Below are 12707 nucleotides of genomic sequence, written 5' to 3'. Positions count from 1 at the left end.
ATTTCAGCGGCCAATCCATTTCCTTTACGTTCCCGAATCTCGCCTTTTGATGACACCGGCGATGTAGTTCCACGTTTGAGATCCATAGTTGCCGACGACCAAAAAAAGCTCTTCAAGTTTAGTTTTGCCTTTGTAGGGCTTTACGTTTAAATCATTTAAATATTTGAGAGGGTACCGTGCGCCAAGCGATAAGGCGCACCCTAAAATTGAATGTGATGATTTTTAAAACTAGTGAGAAAAAAACTTGTCCGTCTGGCATCCCCGGTCGCAACTCGCCGAATCACATTTGCCTTCCCGTCACTTATTCAGTTGTGAGTGAAGAGAGTGGATTAAGTGTTGGAAAAAGAATGGCCACTAACAACTATTTTGGATTTACGCACGGTACGACGCAGTATGGGTGAGTAATTTTAGTTCTACTTTCTGCCTGAGCATTCCCTGCTGCCGGAACTGGCAAAGTTTCGGCCCAGCGTGTGTTATTTGATCGGAAATAAGCGAATAGAAAATCGGTTTGGATGAAAAAATTTCACTTGCCTCCTGCCTGATGGCAGCAGAAGGAAGCTGCAGATAAAAACGAGTGAGTGAGAGAGAAAGCGGTTCCTGCGTCAGAGTGAGGAATCATGTGAATGATTTGTGAGAGTGTCATGAACGCGTGAGAGATTCTACAGAATAACGTGAAAGGAAACGGTGCTCCGGACATGGGAACAAAATATAAAAATAAATAATTCTACAGTTTGTTTTGATTAGGTCGTATGAGCCACCTGACTTATTTCGAGAAAATCGCTGCTAAAGTTTTGTAATACATTTTCAATTCTGGTATTTCTAATGTAACTCAGAGTAGTCTGAAAAGTTGACATGCGATACAAGAATAGATGAGAAATATCCCGGGATACTCAATACAGGCCTAAATTTAGATGTTCGGGTGAAAACGTACTTACGACCTTTAGTAATACTTTTTAGGCGCATACGTCGAATCGCTAATTCACAAATTTTATCTTAAAACATGATTTGTTTTGTTCGAACCGTCGCTAATTTCAACGAACTTTCTTGAAAAACTAAAGTTCTAACGGGATAAGATTCCTCCTGGGTATGACTCAATTAATTCCATTAAATTTGAGGAAACTCTTCAGATGGTACTTCGTCAAGTGTCGCGAGAAAGAGCAAAAGAAAGAGTACTTACGTTTCAATCCCTGGAGTGTTACTGGATCCATGCAGGTGATATATTCCCTACAGAAGTTAGCTGCCTCTGTATGGAGAAAAAATGATCAGGCTGAAATTAATGTTAGAAATAAAAGTAACATTAATTGAACTTACACAGGAGAAAGTTGATAATTTATATCACTGCAGTATAGTCAGAACAGCCTATTTAAACGATTCCCGTTTAAAGAAACACACTTTTTATCATCTGACAATGCATTTTCTACCAAAATGCATAAGGACACAAAAACCAACACGACGAACTGTTGTCTGGCGTCCTTTGCATCACGGCAATCCAGTGCTGCGCAAAATGTCGTTTAAACCAAATTGTACTAGAAAAAGGGAAAGCGATTATACGTCAAAAATTCAAATAATTTTATTGAAGTTTTTCATTGATCAAATGAAACCAAGTTTTTACCTAACATAGAATACATGTCTATCAATAGTTTGCAACCAATAACTCTTTTTTGTTTATATTGGTTCATACGACGTAATCAAAACTAACTCTAGAATTCATCTGTTATCTTGAAATCGTTGATGTATTTCTAAACAATAAGAGCATCTGTATTCGTAGTCTATTCTTGGGTCTAATTTATACAAGAACCGACTATTTGGACCACGGATACAGGTGGTCTAATAGTAACTAAAATGTGGTGTATATATTTTTCGGTTGTATACTGTTTACCGGAATTCCATTTACCGGAAAACCATTTACCGGAATGCTTTTTACCGGAAATACATTTACCGGAATGAACCGTTTACCGGAATGCTATTTACCGGAATGAACCATTTACCGGAATGACATTAACCGGAATGTACTATTTACCGGAATGCCATTTACCGGAATAAGAGTTTTTAATGACAAATCTTTTATTGTATCCCGTTTACCCGTGAACTTTTGCCCAGAATGATTTTTGGTCAAGATTTGGGTACATTTATTGATTTCATGATAACCAGTGTGGCTTTTAAAAATCGTTTTTGTTTTTAGTATCCGACTCCTCACGCTGCGCGTTCGAACTTGAAAGACATATTGTCCTTCACGCTGTCGCGTGGCGGACGGGGCTAAGGGATCACCCCTAGCTTTCAGGCAGACCTATGAAGCCCCGACAGACCTAGACCAATGTAATAGGGCCGCCGCTTCCGACGGCGGGTCGGCGGCCACCTCGGATTTGGGAGCCTCGGCGGCTTTGTGCCGCCTCAGTCCCTTCATCCTCGTTGGTTGCGGCTTTGCCGCAAAAAATAATATTTCAAACCTCTTTTTTTGGAAAAAGTTCTTATTTTCGGATTCCAGTTTGTATAAAAATATTCAATACTCTGGAAAATGGTCTTTCAGGCGAAATTTTCTATTGAAGAATGGTAAATTCTGGCGAAAATTTTAGGGAAACGGGAAACAACCCAAATTGTTAGGTATCAAAGAAAATTCCGGTAAATGGTAGTTCCGGTAAATGGTTTTCCGGTAAATGGTATAGTCCGGTAAATGGTTTTCCGGTAAATGGTATAGTCCGGTAAATGGAATTCCGGTAAATAGTACATTCCGGTAAATGGTATTCCGGTAAATGGTACTTCCGGTAAATGGAATTCCGGTAAACAGTATACAACCATATTTTTCTAATGATAATATGAATAATGGTAAATAAATCATTGAAATTTAAGAATCGCTATATTCAAAAAAGCTAGTTACACTAATAAAACCTTTGTAATGTTTGATTGAAATAGATATGATTAAATTAGTTATTTCAATGTTTTCATGTTTTCCTAGTTCAATGTAAATTGTACCTGAATATTTTAGTTTATTATTACTTATTTAAATGATAGTAGTGGAAAAAATCCTCGGTCTCCTTAGCAAATATTTTGTTTTTCCGGTTTTCAAATATCGCCGTGTAGAAAATTTAATTCTCACTAGTGAACTGAAACTACTGAGAGAGACCGGTTTTTCTCCGATTCACTCGCTGGTTTGACGTTCTCTATTCATCATGGCTGCCTGAGACTCGGCTTTTCATGTCAGACTGGTGGACGTGAAAAATCGATCGATTTGCGTTCCATTCCAAGTGGCTTTGTACCGGATATGAGCTAGAACTTATGTCCACAGATTTTCGCGTTAAATAGAAACCCTTTCGTGCTAAAATTAATTGCATTTTGTGCGTTGTGTTGTTGTCGACCGTTTGGTCCATTTTGATTGTGCATTGATGTTTGTTGTATACTGTTCTTCCCCGGCGACGACAACCACGATTGTGACCTGCAGCACTACGGCGACCGGAACAGCATACCCAACTACGCAGACTGGTTATGCAGTAGCGACTGCCGCCGCACCGGCAGCAGCAGCCACTTACGGAACAGCAGCAGCGGCTCGACCAACCGGATACGATCAGGCCTATCAAGCGGCTGCAACCCCCGGAACCTACGCCAGTGAGTACAATATTTTCTCATTTTTTATTATTTTTCAAATGCCACGGAGACAGGTGATACGGGTCATTAAATATATATAAAGGTTGATTTTAAAGTTTTAAATTCAAATATATCGGTAAATATATTTGAGGCCTATAGTCGAAGAGGTATAAGTGCATTGTTTAAATTTTCATGTTCATTGTTAAAAAAATTTTGGTTTTCGATAAAGTTCTTAAAATCTGATAATTATTAAAACACAGTTCAAAATAAGACGAATTGTTTAGCAATAGGTATTAACTGTAAATTAATAATTTTTGTACTTATACCACTTGGTTTATGTAAGCCCCATTAGAGGACGAATTTCCAAACTGTATAAAATGCTAAATATTTTATTATGATAAAAATTATTGTATTTTTATTATGTATTTAGTTTTGCTCTTAATTAACATAATACACCACCCGACAAATTAGCGGCCTTGCATCAAATCTGCGAGAGATTCTCTGCAATTGCCTCAAGAAGAATCCAAATTAGTTGCCTTCCTCCGCAAAGCCGGATTACTCAACAAGTCTAAAGCTCTACCACGAAGCATGACCATAACGGGTTAACAAATCACTAGAATCGAGGAAAACTGACCCTAATGGGTTAAACTCCTACCAAAAAAGAAAAAAAATGATAATTTTGATGATTTTATTTTGTTGCTCATGTTTTTCATGCTTTCTATTAAGTTATAAAAGTTGGTACACTGCAAATTTTACAGTGAAAATCATCTGAAATCTTCAGGGGATTTCTAAATAACAATTGTTTCATAAGTTCATGAAGTAAAATATAAAATCGGTGAGACCTTCGTCATATTTGAAAGAATGTTTTGATTCTGAATTGTTAGTTCAATACTACTTCTAATATGAATTTCCAAGAAACTCACGCGAAAAAGATATATTTTAAATAACTTTACTGATGTCGTGTTTGCAGAAAAGGTTCTTGCACCATGACCCGTCGAGCGTGTCATTCACTTAACATTTAAATTGCATTCGAGAGAAGATTGTTTTCTTGTTCAAACAAATCTATAAATGCACATTTCTCACTGATGCAGTTTGATAGAATTCGGTGCATGTTTTTTTCTGTTATATATAAGCATTTCAAGTACTACTATGGAGACACACTTTTCGCTGACATGTTTATTGCATTTCATGTGTGTGATCGATAGAAGCAATAAAACATAAATTTCAACTCGTAATAGAGTAGAGACGAGTAGGTAACAACACGTGCTTCTTTTCACAGCGACTGCAACTGCAGCAACTTACGATTACGGTTACGGTCGATCCACTCAAACTTACGATACCAGTAAGACGTACTACCAGCAGGCGGGAGCAGCAGCCACAGCTTACACAGCGGCTCCGACGGCATACGACGCTTCTGGGTCTGGTACTAAATTGATTAACTTCCAAGCGGCCACACAGGCAACTTACGCTGCCCAGCCTACACGTACAACCATTCAGACGGCCAAACCTGCCCCCCAGTACACCGGACAGCCACAGTCGTACGTATCGCAACCCGCGGGATACTCACACGCTGTGAACACGGTAAATAGCGCACCAAAACCGGCGGCTACTGCACAAACTATTGCTCAGAGCGCTAATTCGTACTCCGGATACGAGTCAGCATTGTATAGTGCCGCAACGATGTATGTCGCTCAGCAGCAGAACAATAAAGCAGGTGCCGGGATAGCTGGCCATCAAGGATCCGGTGGAGGAAATTGGCATGGGTAAGATTCTGTGCAGCTGTGCATAAATCATAACTCTAAATAAATAATTTTATTTCTTGTTCTTAGCAGCTATCGCAAGAGTGGACAAATGGGAATGTTTAAGCAACGACCAAAACCACCGGCCAAGCCACAGCCCATTCATTACTGTGACGTGTGTAAGATAAGCTGTGCCGGTCCTCAAACTTATCGAGAGCATTTGGAGGGGCAAAAGCACAAGAAGCGTGAACTTTTGCTGAAACAATCTACCGAGCCGGGGACCCCTGCGCCAGCTAGGCCACCGAACAGTCTTCATTGCGATCTGTGTGATGTCACGTGCACAGGAAATGATGCCTATGCAGCTCATGTACGTGGTGCCAAACATCAGAAAGTTGTCAAACTACACACTAAACTTGGAAAACCGATTCCGGCTTGTGATCCGGCTCCAAATTCCGACGAGAAAAAAGACGGAGATGGTGATGAACATGACGAAAATGTAAAACCGGTCGGAAGCGAATATATTGAAGAAATTCAGGACGATGAAGGCAAGCTAGTTAGTTTTAATTGCAAGCTTTGTGAATGCAAGTTCAACGATCCGAACGCCAAAGAAATGCACATGAAAGGACGTCGTCATCGCTTGCAATACAAAAAGAAAGTTCAACCGGATTTGATAGTAGATGCCAAGCCAACAGTTAAACAACGGAAGTTGGCTGAAGCTCGTGCTCACCGTCAAGCAATGCAAGAAGAGTACTGGAACAGACGACGTATGGCTGAAGCTGATATGGATGACGGTGATCATGGTATGCGTCAGTTTGGTCGTCATCCATTTTTCGGAATGCTACCAGGAAGACGTCCGGAATCGTCTGATGATCGTCACGTGGTAGCTAGACATGCCGAAATTTACCCCAAGGAAGAAGAGTTGCAAACGATTCAACGTATAGTTTCCCACACTGAAAGAGCTCTAAAGATGGTGTCTGATGCCATGACCATCGGGAGCAACAATGATAAAAAGGATGGTGAAGGTGACAAGAAGGATGGCAAAGGTGATGATCCGAACAAGTCCGGTGACAGTCAAATGATATCGTTCCACAAGGAAACTGAGGGTGGCAATGTTCGGCTTCTAAAAGGAGTTATGCGCGTTGGATTGTTGGCTAAGGGTTAGTATTATACATTTTTGAAAGAGCTCAATTTAAGCATTTATTCTAAATTTTAAACTTGTTTGATATGTTTTCGTTTGTACCTGAAGGTCTTCTTCTGAATGGCGACAACACTGTGCAACTGGTAGTTTTATGTGCTGAAAAACCGACAACATCACTACTGAAACGTGTCACCCTTGAGTTACCAATCCAGCTGAAGAAGGTTGCCGAAGATCAAAAATATATCGTCACCATGGCTCCGGTCGAGGGCGCTGTAATGGTTACGGATGAAACAGTTACCGTTAAAATCTCTTTAACTTGTCCGTTACTTCGCGAAGGTAAGTGTAATTAGTTTCCAATGTCCTGATGTTCTATCCTTTGCTACGCTTTTTTCGTGAAATCTTAATTCCATCCCCCATAAATATATTTGTATTGCAAATATTATCATCGGCCAGAAGACAAATCACGATTTCGAGCTACCAGTTTCAGTTCAATGATAATGACCGACTGCGCTGGACCCGTTGTTCAATTTTATCCACAAACAAAGAAGATTATGAGTTACGAGTCACGAAATTGGTGTTTCGAAATCGAAAAATTGATTTTACCCAGCGTGGAAAGGAATATAGAGAAACGGAACGTTTTTCAATATTTCTTTCAGAGCTTTCCAGTAGTAGCCACTTATGGTGGTTTGTATGTATCGAGTCTAGCCTATTTTTCGAACATTTATAGAATGGTTGATTTTCTCGTGATATGGATGGGCTAGACTCGAATGCTGTAAGAACAAAAGGCAACAAAAACTATGAGGCACTGTCATGCGTGGTATCGATGATAATACAACCAATGTGATTGTCCATATTATATGATAGAAACATCCGGTTGATGCATGTTCGAAAATATGCAACACGGATCTGTACCCACCGTAAATAGTTTAATCAATATGTTGTCATGCTATGCGTTGAAGTTATTGCCACTTCGTTATATCCGAGCATCACGTGTTTTTGAGTATCTATAACAAATAAAACTAAATTTCCATCTCCATGGACAACCAGATGTGATTGAACGGAGTATAAAACTGAAAATATCCGTTCCCCTTTGCATGGTCGGTTCGAAACTGCAGCGAAACACGAGAGGTCTGCGGAATAACTTTACCTTTATAGTGCAGGGCAGTGACATTGATTAAGCTATTTACCGTGAGACGTACATCGTTATGTCGATGGAGAGCAAAATATCTGACGGAATTCCTCAAAATCGTGTAGCCAGATGCTTTCATTTCGCTTTTCCAAATACACAGCTGTCTGTTATGTTTCTGGAAAAGATTATAATTTTTTTTACCATGATTGTTCATTTAAAACTTAAGAAAATAACTAAATAAGCAACTACCACCGTGCGGAGGATACTTTGTTCCGTCGTTCTAAATCAGTATCACTTACTACAATAAATAACAAATAGCCGATAAGAGTAAAAAAACAATCAATGAACATCCAGCATACACCGACCGAAAGCAAAGGGGATGTTTTTTGCACACTTTCTGCATCATTATCAATTTATTGGGACGTTTGAGTGTCACATTTCGGTCCCCAAAACGCGTATGCCTGTATGTAAATCATAGTGCTCAGTGGATTAGCTAGGTGTACATAAATCACGTCAAAATACACCCGTATATGCCCAAACAAGGCATTAGTGAGGAATTCAACTTTCCGAATCCACCCAGGACCAATAAAAACAGGATTTTTGACCATCTTAGTTTTGGATAGACTTGTATTTTGTTTTATAATTTATGAATTTTTTCCTCCTCCATGGTTAAACTGCTAGTTGTCATTTTGGTATTTTTAAAACTTAGTCAAAAATATGCCGACTCGGGAAACACTTTACAAACCAGCCGATGACTATCATTGAACCAAGCCGGAACGAGGTAACCCAAATGAAGTGATTTGTCTTTTGAGCCTCAGCTGCAAAAGAAGCTATAAAATGGTCAAACACCCTGTCATAACTGATTCTATTTTCTCTCCTTGTATAATTTCACGGTTCGATTAAATTCGAAAAAAAATGAAACATAACAATGATACTGAAATAAAAACTATGGACTCAAAAATACAAATCAAACACGGACGAACTCAAACAAAAAAAAAATCAAACGATAAAATAGAAGCTGCAAACGAGCAGGTCGGTGCGAGCTCGGAAGACTTACTGCCACGCGAGCCCTGTCTCCAGGCCCTAGCCGCCCTGCGACACGCCAAATGGTTCCAGGTTTGTGTGTTGAAATTATTTTCCTTATCATTTCTTTACCTTTATTCGAGTGGTGCAATGTTTTTTTTCTAATTTCGTTGAGCAAGTTAAAAACAAAACCAAAAATCACTCTCAAAATCTAGGATGTCACTCTTTGTAAGGTTGTTAGAAGCAAGTCAACGAACTTTGGTTATCACTCTGGGCGAAAACAGAAATTTATTAGTTTCAATTTTCATCATTTGCCATGTTAGTAATTCTTTATTTCAGGGACATAACGTTTCTTTCTGTTCTAAAAAAAAAGAATTCCATTCGTTGAGTAGTTATTAAAGTCAATAATTCTATGCTCCGTAGAAAGATTTTTTTTTTAAACTTTAAACGCACATTTTGTTAGGAGAGACTTTTATTTTTTCTGAGGTGAATCTCAAATTTAAAGCTATTCGTTGGCATTTGTTTTGCTGTTTCAATTGAAAAAAAAAAAAAATTAAGACACCAACAAGTAGGTTTGAGTATTCCAGTATGTGTAATCTTTGTTAGGGAATGCAACTTCGCGTGTTTTAGTTCATTTATGTATTGATACACGGGGCGCGGTTTAATATTTATAGCCTAGCTAAGACCAAAAGCACCGTCACAATGAAAAGGCGTGAAAAAAAACCCCTGAATTTTCGAGTGTATGCGAATAAGGCAAAAAAAATCACCGTTGCAGGTAGCAAACCCTCATGTTCACTATGTATCCTGTGTTTTTTAAAAAATCATCTAATTTTCGGTTAACGACTTCGTCAAACTTTAGTAGACAATAGGGTTTTCTACGCGCCACCGATAGTGATTCTGTTGAGCTTAGGCTAGCGCAGTTTTCAAGTGTAATTTAAGCTTGTATTAAGGATTCAGTACGAATAAGTTGTAATTAACATTTTTTTAATTTTTTTTTTCTATAAAGGCTAGAGCTACTGGATTGCAATCATGCGTTATGATAATGAGAATTATGCGTGATCTCTGTCACAGAATTCCGATTTGGGGACACATCTCTCAATGGGTGAGTAAAATATTTGAGCAACTCTCAGACGGTTATATTTTGAGATTTATTTTTCATTTTTTTTTTTTAATTTCCATTGTTCAGGCTATGGAATTACTGATCGAGAAGGTAATTTCATCGGCCAACTGTCCACTAACTCCTGGGGAATGCATGCGTCGCGTAATGGAAGCGATTGCATCGTCGATACTGATCAACGGACCAGGACTGCTCGATCCGTGCGAGAAGGAATCCGAAGATGCGCTGGCAAATCTCAGCAAGCAGCAACGGGAAGATATCACCGTGTCCGCCCAGATGTTCCTACGTTTCATCGCCTTCCGACAGGTCTACAAGGTGCTCGGTATGGAGCCACTGCCGCCGCCCAAGTTCATCAGCAACCGCAACTGGCGCTTCAATCGCAAGCGTAGGCGATCAGGCACTGAGGGTGCTGACAATGAAGGTTAGTATTGATGCTTTTGAAGCTTTTTTTTTTAATCATAACACAATCATAATTGAATTGATTGTTTTTTTTCAGCCGATGGAAAAATGGTTAAAAAGGAGGAAAACAAAGCTGAAAATGCCGCGGCCGACATGGAAACTGGCAACGGTGGTAACTAAGAATGGATCCTAAAAATTCTTATTTGTTGAGTAGATAAGGTAGATAAGACTTTTGCTAGAATTTTAAAACCCAGTTGAAGCACTTTTGTACGAGACTACAAAAGTTCATGGAATGAAGCTGCTATGATTAATTATCTCCTACAATAATCAATGAAACATTTGTATTTCGCAACCATTGTCAGACAAAATACCTTTCAATAAGTGACTCACAAGAAAAGCAAATAAATAAAACTGTCACATATTAGCTAAAAGAAAGCTAATAGGGCCTATAAACGATCGAATTGTTTGAAAAACATTAATCCAATTTAAGTTCTTAAAATGTATTTGTATAACATCCATTAAATACTGATACAGTTTAGTTAATGTTTCTTGAGTATGTGAAAAAACAACAAGATTTTAATTGCTGAGCTATTTTGGCTCCCTTAAAAAATCGCGAAACATAAACTTGAACGGAAAAGTTATCCTTTCAGATCTGTGTGTTTTATTTAGAAATCTATAACTTTTAGGAAACTATTCAGGTCGAGTGAAACACTAGCAGGCAATCCGTTATAGCATGTCAATTGAAGGTATTCTGGAAGATTCCTATTATTTCTAAATGAAAAAACAGTTTCCTCAAATCTCTTGAGAAAAACTCAAAAGTATATTACCATCTATTCAATTCTCTTATTATTCGAAAAAAAAAACCTAAAATCATAACCAAAAAATAATACATTAGCCCGAAAAAGTGGCAACATCTCTGAGTGTTTTAAACAATGGTTTTTCGTTTTGCTCGAATACACTCTTTAAAGGAAGATTTGAGCAAACAGAAGCGTGTCCAAATCTTTGATTATATGTGCATTACGAGAACTTGAAAAAAATGTATCCTATGATAGTATAATCAACTAAGAAAATCAACATCGCACTACACATTGACAGTTTTATGCACTAGGACGATACAATAAATAATCCAAACTCTTATCTCTGACAGTCGATCACAAAACAAAAGCTAATTTTTTAATGTCGTCATGAAAAAAGTTACACAATTGTGCTATGCAATGAAACAATTGCAAAAATAGTCAGTGAATCATTACTATTCTAGCAGGTACGGAATACAAACAGTAAAGTATTTTCTTCTTGAGAAAATATGTGTTTTACCTTATTAACAGTTCGAAAATTCCCCTTTGGCGAATCCCACTCGCTTTACCGATGACAAAAATGGACGAAAACATAAGGACTTCGAAGCCCACAGAAAGTGAAAGAATGTCTTAAAAGTTTGTGTAAACCTAATTTAGTATAGATTTTTCTATTTTTTTTTTACAATTTATAACAAGTCAAACTAACGATAAACACTTATGAAAATCTAGAGAATTTTAATACGTTCTTAATAAAAACACAAAATAAGGTATGTTCAATAAATGTTGAAAATTCTATTCAATATAAAAATAAAAACTTTTTTTGAATCATCAGAATCTGAGTCTGATTAATATACATTTTGTCCCATTAAAAGCGATGTTTTGAAGGAGTTATTGAGTGATATACTAATTATTTTAAATTGATTGAAGTAAAATCTAACAATTTGGCAAACAGTTTTCAGTACGGTAATCTAGAATTCAATTTGTTTCGAATTTAGATTTTTAATTGACATTTCAAAATCTCTATTTAGTTCTTTTTTCCTTCAACTCGTAACAATTTTGTCATTATTTCGCATAATTTATTTTCATAGTTTTCCGTCTCACGACATAACTTGTTGCACATAATCCCTAAAATTCATTCGGTCCATGGCATCCGTTCTCCAATCTCTCAGACATCCCACATTCGGTAGATCACGCTCCACTTGGTCTAACCACCTTGTTCGTTGCACCCCTGCCCATCTCGTTCCTACCGGATTCGTAGCGAATACCTATTTTGCAGGACAGTCGTCCGACATTCTCGCAACATGTCCTGCCCAGCGTATCAGTCCAGCCTTCGCCACTTTCTGGGTACTGGGTTCAGCGTAGAGTCGCGTGAGTTCGTGGTTCATTCTTCGCCTACACACTCCGTCCCCCTACACCCCGCCAAAGATGATTCTTTGAAAACTCGTCGTTCAATACTTCGAATGTGCGCATGTCTTCCTCGAGCAGTATCCATGTATGCTTATAGGTACACATTTAAAACCTTCCTGTTCTTTTTTATTTCTTTTACAAATAGTAGCTCCCCCTCGTTCATAATGGCAAAGATCGTTCTATCAGGGCTGCTTTCGTAGGGAAGAATGCCACGAAGTGGTAAATTCCTGGCAAAAAAGGAGATCTATCAGAGATCGATTCTCAAGCTCCGATTTTTTAATTGGATCGATCCTACGGTCGTTCATCTGGATCGATCTTAGAAATCGATTTTTGCCTGAAGATCGAATAATCCTAGTGTGCAGGTCCTCCTCGAATCCATGTC

The 12707-nt window shown here is 38.3% G+C and overlaps 1 protein-coding gene across 4 annotated transcripts; it reads left to right on the top strand.

Annotated features, from left to right (window-relative positions):
- The first annotated feature begins 255 nt into the window (after nucleotides 1–255).
- On the top strand, nucleotides 256–11426 carry LOC129760821 (zinc finger RNA-binding protein). Of its 4 annotated transcripts, none has more exons than XM_055758493.1 (9): nucleotides 256–397; nucleotides 3437–3600; nucleotides 4859–5342; nucleotides 5412–6475; nucleotides 6565–6792; nucleotides 8601–8701; nucleotides 9615–9710; nucleotides 9795–10146; nucleotides 10222–11426. In XM_055758493.1, the coding sequence occupies exons 1-9, from the start codon at nucleotides 348–350 to the stop codon at nucleotides 10302–10304; spliced, it is 2622 nt and encodes an 873-aa protein (XP_055614468.1). In that variant the 5' UTR covers nucleotides 256–347; the 3' UTR covers nucleotides 10305–11426. The 4 variants fall into 4 exon arrangements, with proteins under 4 accessions (XP_055614468.1, XP_055614467.1, XP_055614469.1 ...); XM_055758492.1 differs by having other exon boundaries at nucleotides 5409–6475; XM_055758494.1 differs by lacking the exon at nucleotides 256–397 and having other exon boundaries at nucleotides 3153–3600; nucleotides 5409–6475.
- Nucleotides 11427–12707: the final 1281 nt, after the last annotated feature.

The sequence above is a fragment of the Uranotaenia lowii genome, unplaced genomic scaffold (genome assembly GCF_029784155.1).
Source record: "Uranotaenia lowii strain MFRU-FL unplaced genomic scaffold, ASM2978415v1 HiC_scaffold_78, whole genome shotgun sequence".
Classification (NCBI taxonomy): Eukaryota; Metazoa; Arthropoda; class Insecta; order Diptera; family Culicidae; genus Uranotaenia; species Uranotaenia lowii.
Note: the sequence above shows the minus strand (reverse complement) of the source record. Positions and strands in the feature narration are given on the sequence as shown.